General features: G+C 45.5%; 1 protein-coding gene across 1 annotated transcript in view; it reads right to left on the bottom strand.

The window, feature by feature from the left end:
- Positions 1-9,257: 9,257 nt before the first annotated feature.
- Positions 9,258-25,790, bottom strand: part of PIDD1 (p53-induced death domain protein 1) — a 38,527-nt gene continuing 21,994 nt past the window's right edge. The window contains 8 exon segments of the mRNA XM_030560673.1: positions 9,258-11,070; positions 11,663-11,868; positions 13,077-13,135; positions 13,138-13,183; positions 13,696-13,814; positions 15,065-15,188; positions 23,916-24,066; positions 24,784-24,919. Coding sequence (XP_030416533.1) covers positions 10,845-11,070; positions 11,663-11,868; positions 13,077-13,135; positions 13,138-13,183; positions 13,696-13,814; positions 15,065-15,188; positions 23,916-24,066; positions 24,784-24,919 — 1,067 coding nt within the window. The 3' untranslated portion in view covers positions 9,258-10,844.

Here is a 25,790-nt window from a genome sequence, read left to right as displayed (position 1 = left end):
TAGACTAAGAAGGTGTCTAGTCTGTGAAAGAAGCTTATTGGAACATCGCTGAGGGTGAGATTTACCTGTATTCAGTTTCTTAAGTGTATTAGGCTTAGACTTGCATGTTCTGTTTTATTTTGCTTGGTAACTTACTTTGTTTTGGTTCAGAGTGGTAGCCCTGTTAGTCTGTATCAACAAAAAGAAGAGTACTTGTGGCACCTTAGAGACTAACGAATTTTCCACGAGTACGCCTCTTCCTTTTTACTTTGTTCCGTCTGTTATTACTAGGAACCACTTAAATCCTACTTTTTATATTTAATAAAAATTAGTTTTGTTTATTAACCTAAAGTAATTAATATCTAGGGGATCAAACAACTGTACATCTCTCTCACTCAATGTTATAGAGGGTGGACAATGTATGAGTTTACCATCTATAAGCTTTATACAGAGTACAACAGATTTATTTGGGGTTTGGATCCCATTGGGAACTGGGTGTCTTTGTGCTGGAGACAGGTAACCTGCTGAGTAGTTTTCACTTAAAGCCTGGGTCTGTGTTGCATTAAATGATGATAATATAATTAATAATCAACATGGGTTTATGAAAAACAGATTGTCAAATTAACTTGATATCTTTTTCTATAGGATTACAAATTTGGTTGATAAAGGTAATAGTGCCAATGTAATAGACTTCCATAAGGCATTTTACTTAGTACCACATGACATGTTGATTAAAAAAAGCAGCAGCTAGAATATAAAATTAATATGGCACATATTAAATGGATTAAAATCTGGCTAACTGACAGATCTCAAAATGTAATTGTTAACAGGGTAATCATCATTGAGATAGTATGCTTCTAGTGGGGTCCCGCAGAGATCTGTTCTTGGTCCTATAACATTTTTACCAACGAGCTGGAAGATGACAAAAATCATCACTGATAAAAGTTTGCAGAGGACACAAAAATTGGGTGAGTGGTAAATAATGAGGAGGCTGGTCACTAATTCAGAGCAATCTGGATCACCTGATAAAATGCATATTATTTGCTTGTGCCCAGGTTAATACAACTAAATGTAAATGTCTGCATCTAGGAATAAAGAATATCAGCCATACTTACATGATGGGAGACTCTATCCTGGGAAGCAGTGACTCTGAAAAAAATCTGGGGGTTTTGGTGGATAATCAGCTGAACATGAGCTCCCAGTGCGATCCTGGGATGCATAAATAGGGGAATCTCAAATAGGAGTAAAGCAGCTATTTTATCTATTTGGCACTGGCGTAACCACTGCTGGAACACGGTGTCCTGTTCCAGGGTCCACAATTCAAGAAGGATGTTGATAAATTGGAGAGAGTTCACAGAAGAGCCGCAAGAAAAGGATAAGAAAATCTGCCTTATAATGATAGACCTAAGGAGCTCAATCTATTTAGTTTAAAGAGAAAGTTAAGGGGTGATTTGATTACAGTCAGTAACTACATGGGGAACCAAATATTTAGTAATGGGCTCTTTTGTCTAGCAGAGAAAGGCATTGCACGATTCAATGACTGAAAATTGAAGCTAGACACACTCAGACTCGATACAAGACAAATTTTTAATGGTAGGCGTAATTACCCAATGGAACAATTTCTCCAGGGTTGTGGGGGATTCTTCATCGCTGACCATTTCGTATCAGGATTGGATGCTTCTCTAAAAAGACATGCATGCTCAAGGAATTATTTTGGGGAACTTCTATGGCTTGCATTATACAGGCCAGACTAGATGGGCACGCTGTTCTCTGCTGACACTGGAATCTATTAATCTAGCCCCACTACAGGTACCAGTGACAGGGTAGGGGGTTATCCTTAGCTGAACAATGATACCAGAGACATTTTTGGTGAATGCATTTAATGCTCCTGGAACTGAAGTTGAGCAGCTCAATCATAGGTGCCGATTTCTCTGCTGTCCGGTAGGTGCTCAACCCACGCTCTGCTCTCAGCCCTGCCCCCACCCGTTCCCCAAACTCCCCGTCCCAACTCCACCCTCTCCCTGCCAATATTCCAACTCCTTCTCCAAATTCCCACCCTAGCCCTGCTTCCTCCCCAAAATGCACCAGGATCCCGCTCCTCTCCCTCACTCCCAGAGCATGCTAATACTGCCAATACAGTGCGTTGCGGGTGGGGGGAAAGGACGGGAGCTTGACTGCTGGTGGGTGCAGAGTACCCACTAATTTTTCCCATAAATGCTCCAGCCCCAGAGCACCAACAGAGTCAGCGCCTATGAGCTCAATCCAATACCAGAATGGGGCTTGACCCAAAGCCCTGGAGAGAGTGAAGGTGGCTTCATGCTACTATTAGATCTCCTGAATTGGCTGACGGCCACTTTAGTTTTTGGCAGCCCTCTTAGCATTATTAATGATTTCATATCAATAATGCCGTCCATCCTATATACTCCCATTTCATTGAGTAGAAGTTCTTGTATGCCTGGTGACAGTCTCAATGAATACAATAAAGTAGTTTATATAAAACCTCACTAGATGGCACTGTTGCTCTAGCAAAAATAAAAGCTCTTCAAGTAATATCAGCCTTCAGCCCATGCGATGAGAGCTGGTCAACAGTTTAGGAGAGGAGCAGTTTATAGAAAGCTTTGCTGCCCCCCAAAATGAGCTTTTGGTAAAACTAAAGTTATTTGTGGAAAATTTCAATTCCTATGACAAAAATATCCCACCCCCTGGGGAATTTCTAAATAGAATTTTTTGTTTCAACTTAAAATATTGTTTTGGGTGTCAGATGTTGAAAATTTTCCTTTTCTTCTTTCAGGGATTTCTTCCCTTTCCCCCTTTGTACACCCCATTTTTCTCCACTGAAAAGAGGTGGAGAAAGGTTAAAAAAAAGTCTCAGGAAAGGGGTGAATAAAACTCACCAAAAATCCCAAACCTAACTATTCTGTTTTTAAAGTTCCTGTGGATAACCATTTTTTCCTACAGGAAAAAGGTGGGTTGTTCCACCAGCTCTCAGTGCAGCCTTGATTATACAAACCTTGCTTTTTGGAAGTAGGGCTACAGGCCCCAGTTTGAAGCTCCAGATTTCAAAGAGGTGGTGCTCAGTAACTGATCAGGGAGGTTCAAGGATCCACATGTTCCTGATGCTCTTCCCAAGCTCAGATGCATCATAGGTCAGCACCTCAGACTCCACTGGTCCCAGTCATTTGAAGGTTCTGGGTGCTGGATAATCACAACCGTACTGTATGTAGTTTGCATATGGAACACTGCATGCTTGCTCTGCACTAGTCCTCTGCAGCAGAGCACTTTACAAAAGGCCAAATGATGCTGATGATTGCATGTTAGAGCACAGAAGTTACAAGTGCATTGCCAATAGAGAATTCTAACTGGAGCTAGCTGTCATATTTCCAGCAAGAATGGGGGGAGGAAGTTAAGTGAAAAATAGCTTTTATGAAAAATAGTTCAAGGAAAGCTTGCATGTTTTCAAAAATTGACCTCAAGTTATACATTTTAATTTTGGTTTGTTTCTAAAACAAACTGTTTTTATAGGATTCCCTCCCCTTCCCCCACAGTTCTCTTATTTTCCCTTGTCGTCTTCTTTAGCAGTGGAAAAATCAATTGGGAGGTGGAGGGAGATAGGAATCAGAATTTTTCATTTAGATTAGAATCAAAATGATTTTTTTTGTTTGAAAACAAAAACAAAAATTTCAAAAAATAGAAAGTTTTCATTTAATGTAACAGTTTTCCTGGAGAACATTTACTATTTTTCGAGCAGTCTCACTTGTAATGGCTTTTGTCATTTTAAGGGATTTGCTATAGTGGTGGTTCTCAAAGTTCTGCATTGGTGATACACTCAGCAGCTTGCTCCGTGAAAGGTAACCCCTCTCCTCCATAAATTAAAAAAAAATCTTTTTTCATGTTTAACATTATAAATGATGGAGGCAAAGCGAGATTTGAGAGTGGAGGCTGACAGCTTGCAACCCCCACATAATAACTCACAAACCCTAATATGGTTCAGTTCTTATGGGGATGATTTCGATAGTTAACCCAGGCGCTTCCTTAACGATTACTTCTAACCCCACTTCTCATCCACACACACAGCCTCTCACCTGAATTTAGTGGTGTTTTAAATCTGGAGAGGCTGGCATGTGAGGGGGGAGGGGCTTGATTCATTAGACCTCAGGTTCTGTTTTCCCTCAAGCTAGCAATCCACCAGTTTTGCAAGGAGGACACAGGCTGTTACTTAAATGCTAATAATCCTCCCGTGCCCTTCACATGATTCCCATGTGCCCAATACAACAGACAAGTTCTCCCACAATTCACGGGGAAAGTATCATAGGAACAGCTTAGCTCACTGCAGCACAAAAAAAACATGGGATATGACTCCAGAAGTCCTAGCAACACACAGGGGTGAGTGCAGCACCAAGGATGACACAGAATGAACCACACATGACAGATGTTAATCACAGGGGTTAGTGCACAACCGGAAGGTGCTCAGATACTACAGGGTAAAGATGGTACAAGAACTTCAATAGAATAGATTTACAATCAGCATACACAGGAAGGAGTTGAGTTTAACACTGTTTCAGCAGGGTTTACTCACCACAACTCAGCCCTGTCTATACTGACTGCTAAGAGGGATTTAGCATCATGCTGGTTACCACAACTCGTACCTAATTTTCCTCATGAAGAGGAGCCCATTACAGGGATGGGGACTGAATAATACTTAACAGAGTTCCTGAAACATGTGACAGCCTTTGGGCTGTAATGCAGACCAGGAACATAGTCAAAGCACAACTCACTCGCCTCTACAAGACAAAGTCATGATATAACCAGATCCCACAATGCAACTGTTTGCCTACAGCATAGACAGGGCCTTAGCGCGCCTTCTCTAGAACAGACTTGTGAGCTAGACTAGGGTAAGTCCTTACATGATTAGCTGCTATATATACACTGCAGCCCACGCGGCATTGTTACCCATCATGTACTTACAAGATACAACATGATTAAAGTTTCTTTTATTACAAATTAGGGCAACATGCCCAAGTGCATGACTCCAAAGCTGGAGCAAAGAACAGTAACTTCCCAGACCAGACAGAAATGACACACAACATATTATAAAACTAACAGGAAGAAGAGGTTAGTCATTTTGTGCAGTACATGCGGTTCTTCAAGAAGTGTCCCTACGACTCTCGAGCCCTTGATCGGAGAGTTCCAGTTAGCAGTATCCATTCATACACCCTATGCCTCCTCATCCTGGATACCGAGGCTATACAGGAGTGTGCGAGTGAACTGCCCTCAATTCCTTCTCCACCCAGACATCACCTAAAGATCAGTCCAAAGAAGAGGGAAAGGGGCAGGGGAGATGGGTAGTGGAGCACCCATAGAGAAGACACCTCAAAGAACCACAGTTACTGCACAAAGTGAGTGACCTCTTCTTTGAGGAGTGTCCTTATGGGTGTTCCACTCCAAGTGACTTCTGAGCAGTCTTGCCAGATGGAGGAGGGAGTTTCAGAACAGAGTCCAGAACTGCAGATAGTACTGCAAAACCGAGTTCCCATGCTGGATCTAGAACATAACGGTCACACTGGGTCAGACCATGGTCCCTCTAGCCCAGTATCCCATCTTACAAAAAATGGCCAATGCCAGATGCTTCAGAGGAAATGAACAGAACAGGGCAATTATCCTGTCATCCACTCCTAGCATCTGGCAATCAGAGGCTAGGGATGCCCCAGAGCATGGGGTTGCATTCCTGACCTTCTTGGCTAATAACCACTGACGGATCTTTCCTCCAAGAACTTATCTAGTTCTTTTTTGAACCCTATTATAGTTTTGGCTTTCACAACATCTCCTGGCAATGGAGTTCCACAGGTTGATGGAGCACTGTGTGAAGAAATACTTCCTTTAGTTTGTTTTAACCTGCTCACTATTAATTTCCTTGGGTGATCCCTGGTTCTTGTGTTACGTGAAGGGCTAAACAACACTTCCTTATTCACTTTCTCCACATCAGTCATGATTGTATAGACCTCTATCATATCCCTCTTAGTTTCCCCTAGTCTTAGATGAAAAGTTCCAGTCTTTTTTAATCTCTCCTCATACCGAAGCTGTTCCATACCTCTAATAATTTGTGTTATCATTCTCTGTACCTTTTCCAATTCTTATATATCAGTTTCGAGATGGGGTGACCAAAATGGCACATAGTATTCAAGGTGTGAGTGAACCATTTGTTAGCTTTTTTGACTGCTGCTGCACATTGAGTAGATGTTTTCAGAGACCTATCTACAATGATTCCAAGATTTATTTTGAGTGGTAACAGCTAAGTTAGACCCCATCATTTTGTATGAGTAGTTGGGATTGGGTTTTCCAATGTATTTTACTTGGCAGATGAAATTCAATGTTGATAAATGCAAATTTGTTGCCCAGTCACCCAGTTTTGTGAGATCCCTTTGAAACTCTCTGCAGTCTGCTTTGGACTTAACTATCTTGAGTAATTTTGTATTGTAGGCAAAATTTGCCACCTCACTGCTTGCCATTTTTTCCAAATCATTTATGAATATGTTGAACAGCACTGGTCCTAGTACAGATTCCTGGGAGTGGCATGCAAGGTTGGTTCCACCCCACCCTGGATAATGAGCTCAATCTTCCCTATGTCTTTCAGAAAATGAGTTCCTGAAGGTATATGCCAGAACTCTGAACAGAAATAGAAGAAACTGACGAAGTCTCCTTCATCCTCCTCCATCTCATCCAGGGGAGGAGTACCTGCACAAAACAGTGGAGAGTCCTGTGGTGCCAGAGGATGGTAGTCCAGGGTCTCTTTACAGGGAGATGCTTGGTACCCATAAGAAGTGGAGACTCCAGTTCTTCTGTTATCGACAGGTCTTTATTATATCTGAACTCTTATGCTATCGAATAGGGAATCACTACCAATGGAGTAGCTATGGCCATGGTTGCTGAAGCCAACAGTACTGCTGATGGTGGGCATTCCAAAGTAGACGCAGATGGTATCTGGCGCTGCCCCTTGCCCGGTGCTGAGGGTGCTGCATTTATGGGTCCCAAAGGCTGGGCTGACTTCAATGGTGCCAGTCCCAAGTGTCTATTCTTGCTCTCCTTGCTGTAGAAGGTCCCGAGGCTCTAACACAGCAGTGTCTCCCCTTCGTGCTCTGGGACTTTTCCTTGAGTATTCGCAGTGCTGTAGAGTCCTTCAGCTTAACGGTATCTAGTAAAGAGATTGAGGCTTCAGAGACCATAGATCTTGCCAGGGACGTGGTCTTTCTTGGAGCTGGCTCCTTGAGGAGAGAATCCACACTCCTCTTTTTGGAAGCCTTCCCTGAAGCCTCCAAAGTCTTCCTTTTCTTTGAGGAAGCCTGTGCTGAGGTAGAAGCAGGGCCAGACCTGTCCGGAGACAGATGTATGTTGGTGAGGGTGGGGGTGACGCCTGACCTGACTCAGAAGCTAGCTGAAGGGAGCAATCCATCATTAACAGTCTGAGTTTTATCTTTCTGGTTTTCCGTGCCCTGCATTTGAGGGCCAGGCAGAAGTTGCATTTCTGAGAGACATGGGACTCCTCCAAGTAATGGACACCCTTACAGCGGTCATTGCTCACAGGGATAGCCTCTCAGCAGGAGAGGCAACATCTGAAACCTGGCAAGCCAGCTATACCCTGCCAGGAAAAAAAATAAAAAAGTCTCTCCAGAGGGTAAGAAAGGAGTAAAACAATCCTGTACTGACTATAACTATGCTAACAACTAGATTAAGAGAGTTTATCACTATAGAAATATTAGAAGAGCCAAGGCACACTCAAGGTGGGCACACCAGGCTTACTCTCAGAGCAACGTGACTGAGAAGGAACAAAGGGCACTTCACACACACATACACCCCCTCCACCCCTCGGTTTCTGGCATGAGGAGGCATAGGGCGCATATATGGGCCGAACAGATACTGCTAACTGAAAATATCCAATCAAGGGCTCAGGAGGCACATGTGCACCTGAAGTGATGCACCCACAGGGATACTACTTGAAGAAATAAGCTTTAAAGCGGCACTGCAAACCTGGGTTCTATTCCCATTTCTCCCACTGTCCAGCTGTGTGACCTTGGGCAAGTCACTTCCTCTCTCTATGCCCGTTCCCTCTCCCGCCTCTTGTCTGTGTATATTGTAAGCTCTTCTTATGAGTTTGTACAGTGCTTGATCTCAGTTGGGGGCTTAAGTGCTACTTAATACAAACAACACCAAACAATAACAAAATTCCAATTTCTATAGAATAAAGTAGCATTGACTATATCACATTAAGCCACTGGTCTACCTAGCCCACCATCCTGTCTCTGACACTGGCTAGTATCAGTTGCTTCAGAAGATACAAGAAGCCCAAGAGGACAATTATGGAGTCACTTCCCCCAGGGTGAAGTTTTCTCCTAATTCCCACTGGTTAGTGTTTAAACTTTAGCATTCAATATATCAAAGGAGATTAATGGTTTTTCTGCCTCCTTGTTAATATTTATAAGTCTTCTATGCAAATCAGACCGACTCTGAGGTAGACTCAGTGAAAGTGACGATGCACAAAGAGGCTAAAAACCTACCCCCAGAGAAATCAGTGGGTTTTGCCAACTTCTTCCAGCTGAATGGTAATAGCAGGTGTCATAAACAGATAGAGGCATTAACCCTTAACTTTCACCGGTAAAGGGTTAAGAAGTTCACCTAGCCAGCGGACACCTGACCAGAGGAACAAGATGTTTCAGAAGGAAGGAGGGAAGTTTTCCTTTGTTTAGAGTTTCAGCTCGAGTGAAAAAGATCAAGGAACCAGCCTCTTATCAGAGTAGTAAGTTTTAGAAAGGGATAAATAGGTTTATATTTATTTTCTTTATAACTTGTCTTGGTACCATTAAGGGAATTATCAAAATTGGGTATTTGGATATATTTTTTTGTGCACCTAAGTTTTTGCTCAGGGGAACATCCTCTGTGTTTTGAACCTGTTGTCTGAGAGAGTAGCTGGTGTGCTAATCTCTCCCAGAGGATTTTCTTTTACCTTTCTTTTCTTTAATTAAAAGCCTTTTTCTTAATACCTGATTGATTTTTTCCTTGTTTTTAGATCCAAGGGGGTTGGATCTGGATCCACCAGGAGCTGGTGGGAGAAAGGAGGAGGGATGGTTAATTTCTCCTTGTTTTAAGATCCAAGGGGTTTGGATCTGTGTTCACCAGGAAATTGGTGAAGACTGTCAAGACTACCCAGGGAAGGAAAGTAGTGCTTGGGGTGGTGGCAGCGATACCACATCTAAGCTGGTAATTAAGCTTAGAAGTGTCCATGCAGGTCCCCACATCTGCACCCTAAAGTTCAGAGTGGGGAAGGAACCTTGACAGTAGGTATAAGAATTATAGATAGAACTGTGATTTTTCGAGTTGATGCTATACCTTCAAGTATTGCTCCCAGGATTCAGTATATGCCATTCAAGTTGGTCTCTTAAGGAGAACCCTCAATAAAAGAGGGATTCCAGTGGCTTTTGCGGGAGTCCATGGAAAGTCTCCTATTGTCTTTAGTTCAGGCCCATTATGAGATGAGTTGGAGACCTGGGAAAGTCCACAGAGAATTCTCATTTACACGATACTCAGATTAGGAGGGTTAAAGGTGAGGTCAGCACCATTCCATCTAGATCCCACAATGCTCTGCTCTGTCCTGCAGCTCTTAAAAAGCCACATGAATATTGTGCTTTTCATCCCACAGTGCTTTGAAAACTATACATAGGAGTGAGTGCTGTGACCTCTGAGCTGAGCCTCACCTCCTGCTCGGTACTGCAGAGTCCCACCACACAAACAGTGTAAGAGAGGAAGTGGAGAATACAGTATCCACTTGAAACTGCTGGGAAACTTTAAAGAGGCAACTTAGAATCCAAATTGGCATCTGGCCAGGACAGTGGGTTCAACCTCCTTATTTATTACAGAAAGTAAAATGGAACCTACGGTCAAAAACTGCCAGGTTTTAGGTCTTGTCCAGAAGACCTCCAGCCCCACAGAGCCCTAGAGTTGGGCAAAAAAAATTGAGCCTTTTAAAAAAAAAAAATAATTGCAAAATGGTTTTTGAACAAAACAAGAAGTTGGAAAAACTGGAAAATTTCTACCAACGAAGAACAAAAACTACCCACACACAAAAATTCCCTTCCCTCCCCCAAAAAAACAGTTCTTTTTCAGGGTTTGGTTGTTTGTGGAAAGAAAGACATGTTTTCACAGGAAATGTAGGGGAAATGAAAACGTTGCTAAATTTCCCACTCTAAAGACTGTGAAGTGCTCAGATATTATGGTAATGGGGACCACATTGGTACCTAAAATAGATAGTGGAGGTCCCCCATCCAACTACTGACCCAACCTTTGCTTGGAGATCTGGGAGGATCACAGCACAAGCTAGTATAGTGGGATTCCCCCATTAAGTTTTACATTAAACACCAGAACACAAATGAATCTGTCCTTACAGAAATGCTGAAGGAACCGATGTGATGGGGAATGTTCATATCCCAAATCATTTGCAGAACATAGGTTTAGGCATAAGTTATATATAAATATATTATTAAAAGCAGTGTTCTCCATTAATTAACTGCTATAAATTTCTCCATGTCCCTAACATCTAAAGCCAGAGGGCCTGAACGCAGGACTCACCAGTCTCTCTCATATACTGGGAAGTTGGCATGTATGGACTGAACAGAAGTCACACATTAGCATACCCTTCGCAGAGCATGGTAGATTAGTAGTGGATGATCACAATCCAGCTGGTGCCCCCCAGCGCCCATGGCAGATGGTGGCATGTGGATTAGTTGGGAGTTTCCCAGGCAGCCATGCCACCTCGTGCACAGGGGAAGGAGTCACCACAGTAAGAAGCAGAGTTCCTTCTGTTGGCCGCTACACCATGGCTACGCAGAGTCTTCAGTATTGCTCTCCTGGTCCAGGCCCACCCGGCGGATGGACGCCCTGTATTTCTGCCTTCCCAGCTCGATGACAGTTTCAATCTCATCTGCAATGTCCTGGCGGCCGCTCTCCTTCATGGCTGTGATCAGCTTCTCCACGCAGTTGTGGTCCTCAGAGTTTTGCTGGGCCCAGGAGAAGAGCATGTTCAGGATCTGACTATCCAGGTCCTCCCTGAGAGCAAGAAGCACAAAAACAACAAACCCACCATCCCTCATGGCATTTACTTGAGTCTGTGACTGGGTCCAGACCCTATAAAGTGCCATCATGCCACCGTAAGATGCCTCAGGGGGACTATCTTCTCACTACCCAACCCTTGTTTTTGGCTGAAAACCAAACTATTTTGATTTGACAATGCTGCCTCAAGCTTCCATTGTCAACAGGCTCAACTCCCTGGTCAGACTACATCTCCCAGGATGCACCAGAGTCTCCCTTCTTAAGAGAGATGAGGTAATGCATCATGAGAGTCCCTAACCATGGTGGATGATGGGAGATATAATCCTACCTGGGACCCCTGCCCATAAAGATAGGGCATAGGAGGCAGCCAAACTACAACTCCCATGAGACACTATAGGGGCATTTCCAAAGTGACATATTTCAGTTTTCAGACAAAATATTTTAGGTTTTTGATATTTAAAACAAAATCAAAACATGTGACTTTTAAGTGAAAAACCCAATTTTTCCACCAGCCCTAGTGAAGATACTCCTACCTGAAGATGTGTTAATCCCTGGGGCCACCATATTGACCTCTGCACACATGGCTCACCTGTGGTTGTATCCTATTCGTTCGATCTGCTGATAGGGCAGCCCCAGGTTCAAGCCAATAGTTTGCCAGTCAGCTCCAATGCGCCCAGCAATACCAAGCAGATTAGCTTGTGTCAGGTAGCCAGTCTCGGCATTCCCCAGGTTCAGAGGAGGGAGGGAGAAGCCATTCTTGGGCTCTGAATGATCACCCGAGTGGGATTTCAGTTTCTGTTTAATGGAAGAGAATGACAGAAATACTCCTGGCTGAAATGATTTCCTTTTAAAGGGGCAGTGCCAAGTCATCTAGTTGAACTTTACTTGCCCAAGGTGCAGAGGCAGATTTAACGTGGACTCTAGGGAACCAATTGTGCAAAGTACTGACCACCCACTGTTTAATGGACTCCAGTGAGAGCTATGGTGCCCAGCACCTCTGCAATCTGTCCCCAGAGCACCCACAACCACAGCCTGAAGCAGGAAATCCCTCCTTGCCCTGTCTTTGGAGATTCACTTTTCATTACCAATTGTTTCTGCAAGCATATGTCCCACAGCATTCAGAGAGCTCTTGCTGTAGGCCTCAAACCGAGGCTGGGCATGTACCAGAAGTGGGACCGCATCCACAGCGCTTACTTTGGGGTAAGCCTTACAGTGATGTTCAAAGAACGACAGATATTTACTGATTTGAGCCTGCTCAAGAGAAACAAAACTTGCCATGACACAGCTTGGCCAGCCAGGTCCCTTTAAAGCACCCTTGGCTCATTCCAGCACACTTCAACACAATGGTTTCATCAAAACTCCTTTGAGCTGCCATGCACTGGACAATCCACCTTCCCAATAAATACCCATTCACCAGGGTATTCATATGCAAGACAGAAACAATGCTCAGTTGTAACCAGCTTCCTCCACCTCGAGCACCCTCATTCACTCAGAGCAACAATCTGTTCTCTGCGACATTTCATCACATCAGTGCCAGCTCAGAACGGTGCAAAATGGAAGGTGGATAAACTAGAGATATGGGGAACATTCGAGTTACACACTTCCCTGGGGAGGAGTGGAGCACTCTCTTGGTGGAGAAAGATGCACAGAAAGTGCCCATGGCCATTTACAAGAGCTTTAGAAAGCTTGTGCAATTGTGCCTGGTCACCTTCAAGTGATCTCACCACCAGCACCCTACCCCTCACACTTAAGACACATGAAAACAAATGCACAGCTATTCTGTCCTTCCCCCTTACACTCACATGGCTGCATGCACATACACTTCCCTTTTTCAAAGGAAAATAAATTCTTCATTTTCCATCATGCAGTTTCTGCAGACAACGCCTCTGGCTGTAGTCCATCCCACTCTTTTCAGGGCTAAGTACGGGAGGCTTCAGCTTAGCAGACAGACAAGTGTTTCCCCATCCATGGTCCACCTAAGGGAAAGCAAAATAAGTACTCACAGGCAGTTTGATTGGCAGAGTAGCCAGCCAGTGGGAGTCAGGCCCTTTCCTCTCTTGGTGGCATCTTCAGGGACATTGTCTGGAACTTCGCCACGATAGAAGGAGACCTCACAAGCAGGGGAGATCACAAAGTAAGATCTAGATAACATTTCAATGGCCATGCTATCTATGTGGCTTGTTTTCCATTTGGCAAGAATTATGTAGGACATTTCCCACCCGACCCTACAGGAGACCACACAATCCCCACTTGGAGTGCCATCTGCAGTTTGATTGAGTGGGTGCCATTAACAATAATACAAGGATCCACCTCAGAGTCCAGCCCCTTCTCCCTTACTGCTAACGGATCAAGAGTTAATGGCAGTCATTAACTCTTGGTCCGTTAGCAGTAAGGGAAAAGGGCACCAGCCTGGGTAATGGGTGACCATTAGTATTCAAGCCACTCTCTCCCCTGTGGGCATATTTTACAGGTCAGTCTTTGGGTGCGGAAAAGCAGGAACTCGATTCACTGACGTACTCAAGGCTGAGGCACTGAGGCAAAGGGTGCCACAAGACAGCCGATGACTGCAGAAAAAGGAAAACAAGGTTCTTGGGCTGGTGAGTACTATCCCCAGAAACTCACCTGCCCTCTCACTGCTTGGCCTTTCCTATCCACTTCAGCAGTCACATAGATTTCCTTCATGTTCTTCAAGTGGGAGTAAAAGATGAATGAGATGCGTCCATCCACACAGTCTGGGCGGTCTGAGCGGAGCCAGGGAAAACAAAATCAATCAGTGCACTGAAAACCTTCCTGCTCCTAGGCAAGGCTACACCAGCCGCTTCCCAGACCAAAACCCACTTCTCCCCATTTTCTGGTTCATCCCCTTCTGGGACAGGACTGCCACCTGTGACCATGGAGAACGCAGATCATGCAGGAGCAAAGAAAATCACCCACCGGAGAAAGAGGAGTTGCAAGGAGTGTGAAGGTGGCAGGTGAAGATGTTGAGGTTAAATATTGCATCTGTCCTTCCCAGAACAGATCACTATTGAGCAGGGAAACCAGCTGGAAACTTACTTGTTTACACAAGATAAACCATCTGTCTTTTTTATATTTCCTTAACAGGGAGGTGGAGGGGGGGAATATGCGTAGGGATAAAGGAAAAAAATAATGCTGCACATGTTGCCTTAGGACTCCTATACTGTACCATCCTGCCAAATGCCTGTGACAAAGGGTAAGCAAGGGCTTCTGGTGCCTTGAGTCTAGGCTACCGAGTCCTGTGTGAGTCAGTAGTAAAAGGTCTGATTGTGGGATCATCTACCCCAGGGCCAAATCGAGAGTGACTCTGTTGTCTTTGATGTGTCACAATGGAATTACACCAGGGTATCAGAGATCAGGAGCAAGCTCAGAGTGCAGCTCTGACACCCCTTCCCATCTGGCTGCCCCAGGATACAGTCGTGTAGTTTTAGTCCCATCACCTGTAAGCGGAGTTAGTGAAAGGGGGAAATAAAATGAGGACAGCCAGCAATACAAATAAGCATTTCAACTCCACACAGGGAGTTCTCTGGGCTGGACTGTTCCAAGGACTTTCTCTCCATAGAAATGGCTTTGTATGTAGACCACATCAGAAATGGATGAAACTTGTTAGATCAGCTAGCGTGTGCTAGTATACAGATCATGTACACCGCTTACCTATAGAATAAATACAGTGCACTAGACTGTAGCTCTCTGGGGCTTGTTGTGGTTTGCTATGAGGAGAGCAGAGTTCACATGGTCCTGGAAGCAGTGATTCCTTAGGGAGAATTCACTACCAAAAGCATGTCCTGCAGGCTTCTCACTCTGTCTCCAGAGAGCAGAAGGACCACTGCATTGCCCATCGGTTGATCAGCACAGGCAGCAGTGGTAAGCTCCATTTGTCAGACAGCACTAAGCAAATACAGAATGGGAGGGAACTGAAGGTGAAAGCGACAGAGGAAAAAGGGAGGGCAGATTGGACAAGAAGGCTCCGCCATACCGGCATCGATGTTGATGCCTCGCTCGAAGGCTGCAAAGAACTGCTCTCCCTCAAACAATTCCACAATGTCAGAGGGTTCCGGGCCCTGGTAGCGGTCATGAAGCTTTCCCAGAACAGGATCGACCTACCAGGGATGAAAGCGACATGGGGGTTTGTTTAGGCTTTGCACATTCACTGCCCCTCCACCCACTGACATAGGTCCAAGACATTTTTCTCTTGCACTTTCAATGGAAAGAGATTATTTTTCCAAGAGAAAAACAAAAACAAAAAACCACCATTCCCCTAAAGTCTAATCTGTCATTAAAAAAGTGACTGTAGCTAGAATCACATTGCTCCCCTGGCATGCTTATAAAACCAGTGAGTTCATGCACACACAGTGTGCTCCACGGTTTGTGGTGGGGCAGAAGCAACTACTTATGTTTGCCTTGCTATCAGCAGGACCAAATACCAGCATGGTCTGAACTATTCCAACCCACAGTGAACTAGTGCCTGTCATAACATTTCTTCCCAGATCTGGACCTTAGCGTCCAAAATATGGATGTTAGCATGAAAACCTCCAAGCTTAGTTACCAGCTTGGACCTGGTAATTGCTGCCACCAGCCAGGAATTATACAGTGCCTAGCTCACTGTGGTCTCCCCAAACCTTCCCTGGGGGACCCCCAGACTCAGATGCTTGAGTCTTACAACAAAGGGAAATAACCCCCTCCCCTTGTTTCCTTGGTACTTCCTCCCAGCTCCCTTCCCTGGACAACCCTAGGAGATTCCCTGCTTCCAGTCCTGGAAACACAAGTACCGAGAGATCTAATCTCTCCCCCTCACCCAGAGGGTATGCAAAGTCAGGCTTAGTAAATCTAACACAAAGAGATTTTCCCCTTGACTTCTTCCTCCCACCAATTCCCTGGTGAGCTGCAGACTCAATTCCCTGGAGTCCCCACTAAAGAAAACCTCCACAGGTCTTAAAAAGAAAGCTTTATATAAAAAGAGTGAAAAAGGACATAATATTAGTCTCTGTATCAAGGTGGCAATATACAGGGTCAATTGCTTAAAGGGAAAAAATGAATAAACAGCCTTATCCAAAAGAATACTATTCAAAACAGTCCACAACTACACCATGTAAATACAAAAAAACCAATATAACCTATTGTCTACTATCCTTGTACTTACAACTTGGAAACAGAAGATTAGAAAGCCAGGAGATAGAAAGATCACTCTCAGAGCCAAGAGGGTCAGACCCAAGACAAAGAACTCACACCCAAAACTTCCCTCCACCCAGATTTGAAAAAGTCTTGTTTCCTGATTGGTCCTCTGGTCAGGTGTTTCAGGTTCCCTGTGTTAACCCTTTACAGGTAAAAGAACATTAACCCTTAGCTATCTGTTTATGACACGCCCCCATATTGTAGACAGTGGGGAACCTCACTTGCGGCGATTTCCTCCTAGAACTTTAAAATAAACAGATTAATACAACACATGCACCTTTACATATACCACTAAGTATATAACTAACAGACTTTTACATTTTAAGAACACTTTTTAACTACTGGATTCTGGGAAACTTTCACGGGAGAGTGCATCAGCTACTTGTTGGAAGCTCCTAAAATATGCTGAATTTCAAAATCAAAAATCTTGGAGAGCTAAACTCCAACGAAGAAGGTTCTTGTGGCTTCATACTGCCAAGGGGAACAACTTTAGCACAGCATGGTCAGTTTGTAGCTGGAACCGCCATCCCCAAACATATGGGCGTAGCTTTTCCAGGGCGTACACAATGGCATAGCACTCCTTTTCACTGACTGACCAGTGACTTCCCTCTCAGACAGTTTCTTGCTGAGAAACAGGACAGGATGGAAGTTGTGATCCGTTGCTTCCTGCATGAGAACTGCTCCTATACCACGCTCAGATGCATCCGTGGTTACTAGGAATGGCTTGTCAAAGTCCGGGCCTGAGTACAGGGTCAGACATGACGTCGCCTTAAGTTGGGTAAAGGCCTTTTGACACTCATCAGTCCACTTAACTGCATTTCGCTGGGTCTTTTTGGTCAGGTCGGTCAGTGGGGCAGCGATTTGGCTGTAGTGTGCTACAAATCGCCTGTAGTACCCGGCCAAGCCTAAGAAGGATTGAACCTGTTTCTTTGACTTTGGGACAGGCCACTTTTGGATAGCATCCACCTTGGCCTGTAGGGGGTTTATGGTTCCTCGACCCACCTGGTGTCCCAGGTAAGTCACTCTGTTTTGGCCTATTTGACACTTTTTGGCCTTAACAGTTAGTCCTGCCTGCCTGATGCGCTCAAAGACCTTTTCCAGGTATAGTAGGTGTTCGGGCCAGGAGTCTGAAAAAATGGCCACATCATCGAGGTAAGCAACTGCATATTCTCCCAGTCCTGCTAGTAGACCATCTACCAGCCTCTGGAAGGTGGCGGGTGCATTTCGCAGCCCGAAAGGAAGGACATTAAATTCATACACCCCGCATGGGTGACCGAATGCTGATCTTTCCTTGGCAGGTTCATCTAGCAGTACTTGCCAGTACCCCTTGGTTAAGTCTATTGTAGAGATGAACTGGGCACGTCCCAACTTCTCCAATAGCTCATCAGTGCGTGGCATTGGATAGCTGTCCAGACGAGTTACCGCATTTAGCTTATGGTAGTCCACGCAAAAGCTTATTTCACCATCTGGTTTGGGTACCAGAACCACTGGAGATGCCCATGCACTGGTAGATGAGCGGATTATACACATCTGTAGCATGTTCTGGATCTCCCGTTCTATAGCAGCTTGGGCATGAGGAGACACCTGGTAGGGTGGGGTTCTAATTGGGTGAGCATTACCTGTGTCAATGGAGTGGTATGCCCGTTCAGTCTGTCCTGGGGTGGCTAAGAACAATGGGGTGAAGCTAGTGCACAGCTCCTCGATTTGTTGCCGCTGCAGACGTTCCAGGGTGATTGAGAGGTTCACCTCTTCCACGCCACCATCTTTTTTCCCTTCGTAGTAGACACCTTCAGGCCACTCAGCATCATTTCCCTGGACTGTAAACTGACAAACCTGTAAGTCTCTGGAATAGAAAGGCTTGAGAGAATTAACATGGTACACTCTGGGCTTTAGTGAGGAATTGGGAAATGCTATGAGGTAGTTAACAGCTCCCAGGCGCTCTTGGACCGTGAATGGCCCTTCCCATGATGCTTCCATCTTATGGGCCTGTTACGCCTTTAAGACCATAATCTGGTTTCCTACCTTGAAGGAACATTCTCTGGTATGTTTGTCATACCAGGCCTTTTGCTCTTCCTGAGCATCCTTTAGGTTTTCTTTAGCAAGGGCTAAAGAGTGTCAGAGGGTATTTTGTAGGTTGCTTACAAAGTCCAGAATGTTAGTCCCTGGAGAAGGGGTAAACCCCTCCCATTGCTGCTTCACCAACTGTAATGGCCCCTTAATCTCATGGCTATACACAAGTTCAAATGGTGAAAACCCTAAACTGGGATGTGGTACAGCCCTGTAGGCAAACAGCAACTGCTGCAACACTAGGTCCCAATTATTGGAGTGTTCGTTGACGAATTTACGTATCATGGACCCCAAAGTTCCATTAAACCTTTCCACCAGGCCATTGGTTTGATGGTGGTACGGGGTGGCAACCAAGTGGTTCACCCTATGAGTTTCCCACAGTTTTTGCATGGTCCCTGCCAGGAAATTAGATCCTGAATCTGTAAGGATGTTGGAGGGCCAACCTACCCTGGCAAAAATGTCTGTTAGGGCCTGACACACAGCGTTACCCCTGGTGTTGCCTAGAGCTACTGCTTCCGGCCATCGGGTAGCAAAGTCCACTAAAGTCAGTACGTACTGCTTTCCTCTGGGCGTCTTTTTTGGGAAAGGACCCAAAATATCCACAGCTACTCGCTGAAATGGGACCTCAATTATGGGGAGTGGCTGGAGAGGGACCTTGACCAGGTCTTGGGGTTTCCCCACTCTTTGGCATACCTCACAAGACCGGACATACTTGGCAACGTCCTTGCCCATCCCCTCCCAGTGGAAGGACTTCCCCAGTCTGTCTTTGGTTCTGTTCACCCCAGCATGGCCACTGGGATGATTATGCGCTAAGCTTAAGAGCTTCCCCCGGTACTTAGTTGGAACCACCAACTGTTTTTGCGGCTGCCATTCTTCCTGGTGTCCACCAGAAAGAATCTCCTTGTATAAAAGTCCTTGGTCTATAACAAACCGGGATCGGTGAGAAGAGCTGAGAGGTGGTGGGGTGCTCCGTGCTGCAGCCCAAGCTTTCTGAACGCTATCATCTGCTTCCTGCTCAGTCTGGAACTGTTCCCTTGAGGCTGGGGTCCACAGTTCTTCCTCAGATTGGGGACTTGGGCTTGGTCCCTCTGAATCGATGTAGGTGATGGGGTTGTTTCCGTTGCTGGTGAACCGCTCTCCACTGGTGCACCTGAGGGTGTTTCAGGCTCGGCTGAGCCTTTTGGGTATGGCTGTCTGCTTCTTCTGCCAGTTCAGGCTCGCTGGCACCCTATGGTGTTGGTGGTTGAAGATGGATTTGCAAGCACTGTCGTCAGTGCTGGCAACGGTTCTGGTGCTGACTGCTTTTCCAGTTCCTGGTCTGGGACTGGAAGCACTGTGGCTGTTTCAGTGGTTGGCATGGAATCCTAGTCCACTACCTCTGTCTGGGTCTCTAGTAACACAGACGAGGCGTCTGTGGACGGCTCAGGAACAGGAATGGGTCGGAAGCTTGCCGGGTTTGGCTACATGTAACCATTCCCACTCGCTTGGCCCGCTTCACCTGGTTGGCCAAGTCTTCCCCCAGTAGCATGGGGATGGAATAATTGTCATAGACTGCAAAAGTCCACATTCCCTGACCAGCCTTTGTACTGGACAGGCAGTTCAGCTGTAGGCAAGTCTACAGCTTGTGACATGAAGGGGTAAATTGTCACTTGGGCCTTTGGGTTGATGAATTTGGGGTCGACGAAGGATGGTGGATAGCTGACACTTGTGCCCCTGTGTCTCTCCACGCAGTAACCTTCTTTCCGCCACTCTCAAAACTTCCTTTCGCTCTAAGGGTATTTGAGAGGCATCTGGGCCTGGGGATCTTTGGTGTGATGGTGGTGTAATGAACTGCACTCGGTTGGCGTTCTTTGGGCATTTGGCCTTGATATGTCCCAGTTCATTACACTTAAAGCATCCTCCAGCTGACTGGTCACTGGGTCGAGGTGGGTTACAGGATACTGGTGAGGTGGAAGAATAGGGTGTCTGTGGCTTTCCTTGGGTTGTAGGTGGGGTCTTTGACTGCCCTCGGTTGTAGGGTTTATTGTCGGTGTGCCCTCTGGGGTATTCGTTCCCCTTGACAGTAGCTTTCTTGCTTTCTGCCACTTCCATCCATCTGGCTCCAATCTCCCCCGCCTCGGTGAGATTTTTGGGTTTTCCATCTTGTATGTACCGTGTTATGTCCTCAGGAACACCATCCAAGAACTGTTCCATTTGTATGAGGAGGTGCAGTTCGTCTATGGATTTAACATTGGTTCCTGATATCCAGGCCTCATAATTCTTTCCAGTGTAGTAGGTGTGTTTGGGAAATGACACATCTGGTTTCCACTTTTGGGTTCTGAAACGCCGACGGGCATGATCCGGGGTTATCCCCATTCTGTATCTGGCCTTGGTTTGAAAAAGTTTATAGTCGTTCATTTTCTCCTTAGGCATTTCAGCTGCCACCTCTGCTAAAGGTCCACTGAGCTGTGGCCTCAATTCTACCATGTACTGGTCTTCAGGGATGCTGTACCCAAGACAGGCCCTTTCAAAATTTTCTAAGAAGGCTCAGTGTCATCACCTGCCTTGTAGGTGGGAAATTTCTTGGGATGTGGACCATAATGGCGAAGGGTTGTTAGGATTGGCTGGAGCATGCTGCCCAGCCTGCGCTAACTCCAGTTCATGTTTTCTCTGTTTTTCCCTCTCTTCCCTTTCTTGTTGTTGTTTTTCCATTTCTCGGCGGTAGGCTGCCTCTTCTTCTGCTTGTTTCGTTTTGTGGGCCACCTCTTCTTCTTGTAGTTTTCTGTGGTGGGCTGCATTTTTGGCGTCTTCTTGTTTTTGTAGCCTTTCCATCTCTTGTTTGTGAGTTGCCTCATCTCTGGCCATTTGTGTTCTTAGTAGTTCTATCTGTTTTTCCACTGCTTCCAGCTGTACTGCTTCTGGTTTTCATGACATTCTGGTTCCTGTTTTCTTGTGTTGGGGTGCCCTCTGGTGTTTATTGTCTGAACTGCAGGTTCTCTGTTGCCTCCTGGGGTCTGCCTAGCAACAGTGCCTTTTTCCCTTTCTTCCTCTAGCTAATCTTTTAAATGTAAAGTAAACCAGAAAAAAACCACGTTTATTTGCATGTGTATTGTGCTGGGTACTTGACTCTCAATCGGAGTGCTATTGTCTCACAAAAGACCCTTAATAGTTCCTTAATGGTTCCTTGCTTAATATGCAAGCTACTGCCAGGAGAGAACAGAAAAATAAATTTCTCTCTGGTTCCTTTTAAAACCAAACCCTCTCTGCTTAAAAGCCCCTAGCAGAGAAAAGGAAAATATAATAATCCTACTGGCTTCTGGATTTTATCTTTCCACACCACTGCACACCATGTCATAACATTTCTTCCCAGATCTGGACCTTAGCGTCCAAAATATGGATGTTAGCATGAAAACCTCCAAGCTTAGTTACCAGCTTGGACCTGGTAATTGCTGCCACCAGCCAGGAATTATACAGTGCCTAGCTCACTGTGGTCTCCCCAAAACCTTCCCTGGGGGACCCCCAGACTCAGATGCCTTGAGTCTTACAACAAAGGGAAATAACCCCCTCCCCTTGTTTCCTTGGTACTTCCTCCCAGGCTCCCTTCCCTGGACGACCCTAGGAGATTCCCTGCTTCCAGTCCTGGAAACACAAGTACCGAGAGATCTAATCTCTCCCCCTCACCCAGAGGGTATGCAAAGTCAGGCTTAGTAAATCTAACACAAAGAGATTTTCCCCTTGACTTCTTCCTCCCACCAATTCCCTGGTGAGCTGCAGACTCAATTCCCTGGAGTCCCCACTAAAGAAAAACTCCAACAGGTCTTAAAAAGAAAGCTTTATATAAAAAGAGTGAAAAAGGACATAATATATAGTCTCTGTATCAAGGTGGCAATATACAGGGTCAATTGCTTAAAGGGAAAAAGTGAATAAACAGCCTTATCCAAAAAGAATACAATTCAAAACACTCCAGCAACTACACACATGTAAATACAGAAAAAACCAATATAAACCTATTGTCTTACTATCCTTGTACTTACAACTTGGAAACAGAAGATTAGAAAGCCAGGAGATAGAAAGATCACTCTCAGAGCCGAGAGGGTCAGACTCAAGGCAAAGAACTCACACCCAAAACTTCCCTCCACCCAGATTTGAAAAAGTCTTGTTTCCTGATTGGTCCTCTGGTCAGGTGTTTCAGGTTCCCTGTGTTAACCCTTTACGGTAAAAACATTAACCCTTAGCTATCTGTTTATGACAGTGCCAGAGTGGATGGTACTGCCCAAGTCCAGCTGGCCCTCCTTTTCTTACATGAGCAGGGTGCTGATGCATATCAATTGTAAACTGGCTGGTCTAATTCCATTTTCAGCTCTGGGGAAGGAAGCAGAGTGTCTAAGCTAAAAACAAGTTGGGCCAAACTTCTGTTTAGCTCAGACTCTCTCGACTTTCTTCCCCAGACCTGAAGAACTACTCTGCGTAGCTGGAATGCTTGTACCTTTCACCCACAGAAGTTGGTCCAATAAAGGATATTACCATGCCTACTTTGTCTCTCATATCATAGAATATCAGGGTTGGAAGGAACCTCAGGAGGCCATCTAGTCCAACCCCCTGTTCAGAGCAAGACCAATTCCCAACTAAATCATCCCAGCCAGGGCTCTGTCAAGCCTGACCTTAAAAACCTTTAAGGAAGGACATTCCACCACCTCCCTAGGTAACCCATTCCAGTGCTTCATCACTCTCTGAGTGAAAAAGTTTTTCCTAATATTCAACCTAAACCTCCTCCACTGCAACTTGAGATCATTACTCCTTCTTCTGTCATCAGATACCACAGAGAACAGTCTAGATCCTGGGACCAACGTGACAACAACAATGCTGCAATCAAAGTCCTTTGGCATCATTAGAAACTGTAGTGTCTGGGTGTTAGAGCAGACTGATTTTACCTGTCAGTAACCCTTCAAAACCAAGAAGTTATTCACTCTCCTCTTCCCTGAACGTTTAGTCGTGGGCAGATCTTTTGCACACTACTCCTGTACTGCAATGCCACTTAGCTGAGGCCAGGATTGTTGTGCCTCTGCTGAAAGCCTCATCATGGGGTAGCGGCATGCAAATACCCAAAGATTATAAACTCTTACTTCTCAAAGATAGGTTGAGTTAGGCTGATGCTGTGCAGCATATCTCATCCTGCACATGGATTTGTAATATCCTACGAGTGAACTCTGGGACCAACTTCCTTGTTAGGAAAACAGAATCCTGGCGCCACTGAAGTCAAACAGGAGTCTTGCTATTTTAGCTTCACTGAAACCAGGATTTCACCCCTGATGCCCAAGGCTTGAAGTTTCCCTTCCGGTGTTTACCTATGTGTTTTATTTCAATACTGGAGCCCAATGCACAAGAATTACATGTAAGTGGGACCAGCCCAGGGGATTATAACAGGACAGCACAGCTTTCACCCTTAAGTTGCTGAACTAGACTGGTGATCACTGCACCAGACAGCAGTGTATTTCACACAGGTATCCCCAGCACAAAAACCCACCACTGCAACAAGAACCCTCAATCATCAATCACCCCTCTCCAACAGCTCTGGATTGAGGCCCTTGGCAGGGCAGCGCGTGCAGTACCTTGTTCTTGGGGACACACTGCAGCAAGACTTGCTCTGGGTCCTTCTTCCTCTGCAGCGCTATGAAGTTCACCTGGTACAGGCGCAGCCTCTCGTACACCTTCCTGGCAATGCCACCGACGTAGGTCTTGGTGGTATACCACAGCCAGTACCTGGGGAAGGGAGCAAATAGGGAGGGATTCCTCTGCCAGCAGAGAAGCCAAGGGCAAGGATGGGAACCTGGGGGGGTGGATCTGAAAGTGACACTTCCTTTTTATCAAAGGGGAAAAGACAACAATTAGGAAAAAAATCTGAATTTTGAGGAAGCTTAGTTGCAGGCACCATCCTGTCCCCTTGACACAGGTTATCCTCCAAAAAGCAGATTCCCAGCCCAAGAGTGAGAGAACTTACAAATGAGGGGCAAAGGTTGCATCAGCCACCTATGGACGAGGGAAGGATTCCAGCAGCTGGGAGGAGTGGTGACCAGGAACTTTACTACTGAATGGGTATCAGTTCTGAGTGGGAATGGACTAGCTTGAGCAGGCCCCTTTAAAGCAACCTGGGCCTACAAGGGAAACCACGAATCTACTCGCTGCAATCGGGGTGGGACGTGAAGGGAGGAGAAATAGAACATTCCTCCCCTGTCCCCTGACACAAAACCAGCTTTTTTTTCCAGTGCGGCTCTACTGTGTACTGAGGAACTGGGAGTATTAACTGGAGGTATAAAGCTATGGCATTCTATCCTTCTGAAGGAGAAAGAAGAACCCTGGGAAGGTGGTGGAAGGGAAACTGGCAACAGCAGCAGCACGGCCCCTGGTCTGGGGAAAGGCGCAGCTGTACACCTTCTAGTTTCTCCTTCAAACACTGTCTGTGAGTGGGTCAGAGCTCACCAGGAGAAGTGGGTGACTTCAAACCGCACGTAAAGGTGGGTGAACTCCAGAACCACCTGATTGGTGATGTCATCCCAGGTCTGGGCTTGCAGGTTGCCGTGAAGAAGATGCAGCCTGGAGCGATTTAGGGTGAGACCTACAATCAAGAGACACAAGCCTGTTTAGTTTTAGATGAACACGGATTTTTTTTGCCTCACTTGTTGCTTTACAAATCCAAGTGCAGAGCAGCTAGAGCATTAGGTAAGAGTTTTTTTTCCCCCTCTTCCTTCCTTAAAAGCCACAAATGCTTACATTTGGGAATGCCAAATTCTGGCTCACCTAGGGCACCCCTTTGAAAAATATCCTGAATATCTGATTTGCTGTTCCAGTGGGACTCCTAGCCTTAACGTGCCAGCCACTTGATTACCTTCTAAGCAGATAGATTCCATGACCTAAGAGGTATTTTTCTACCTCTGACTCCTATATGTTTGTACAGCACCTGGCACAAAAAAGGCCCCAATCCTGACAGGGGCCCCCCCATGTGTCCCAGGGTCCTCTTGATGCCAACTGGCAGGGGGCACAGGAGGTGCCTAGGATTTTAAAAGGGCTTCCCTGGGCCCAATGTCTACATAATCGAGTGCCAAAGGGTGGCACATGAAGTCTCTACCAACAACCAGTAACACAGCAATCATCCTAATCACTGAGATATATGTACAAATACTATTTAAGGAGTTATGTATCCATACTTAAAAATACATTCCTAAGGTATGCAAGTTATGACAGGTCACCAGAAGGTGATAAACGTGCTCCTGTCAGGAAGGAGGGAAGAGACATGTATCTGTCTAGTCATGTGTGTATTGTCCATGTCCTAGTGAAGAACTGAACCAAATGTTAAACGATTGTGAAGTTGACATGAAAAAAATCTCACAGGGGAAAAACAAAAACAAAAAACAAAACAAAACCAGCATGGGGAGCATCCTGTTTATAAGTAAAGACAATGGAGTTGTGGAGGTATCACTGGGGGTACA

This window comes from Gopherus evgoodei, chromosome 4 (genome assembly GCF_007399415.2).
Source record: "Gopherus evgoodei ecotype Sinaloan lineage chromosome 4, rGopEvg1_v1.p, whole genome shotgun sequence".
Lineage (NCBI taxonomy): Eukaryota > Metazoa > Chordata > Testudines > Testudinidae > Gopherus > Gopherus evgoodei.
The sequence above is the reverse complement of the archived record's forward strand: the minus strand, read 5'-3'. Positions and strand labels throughout refer to the sequence as shown.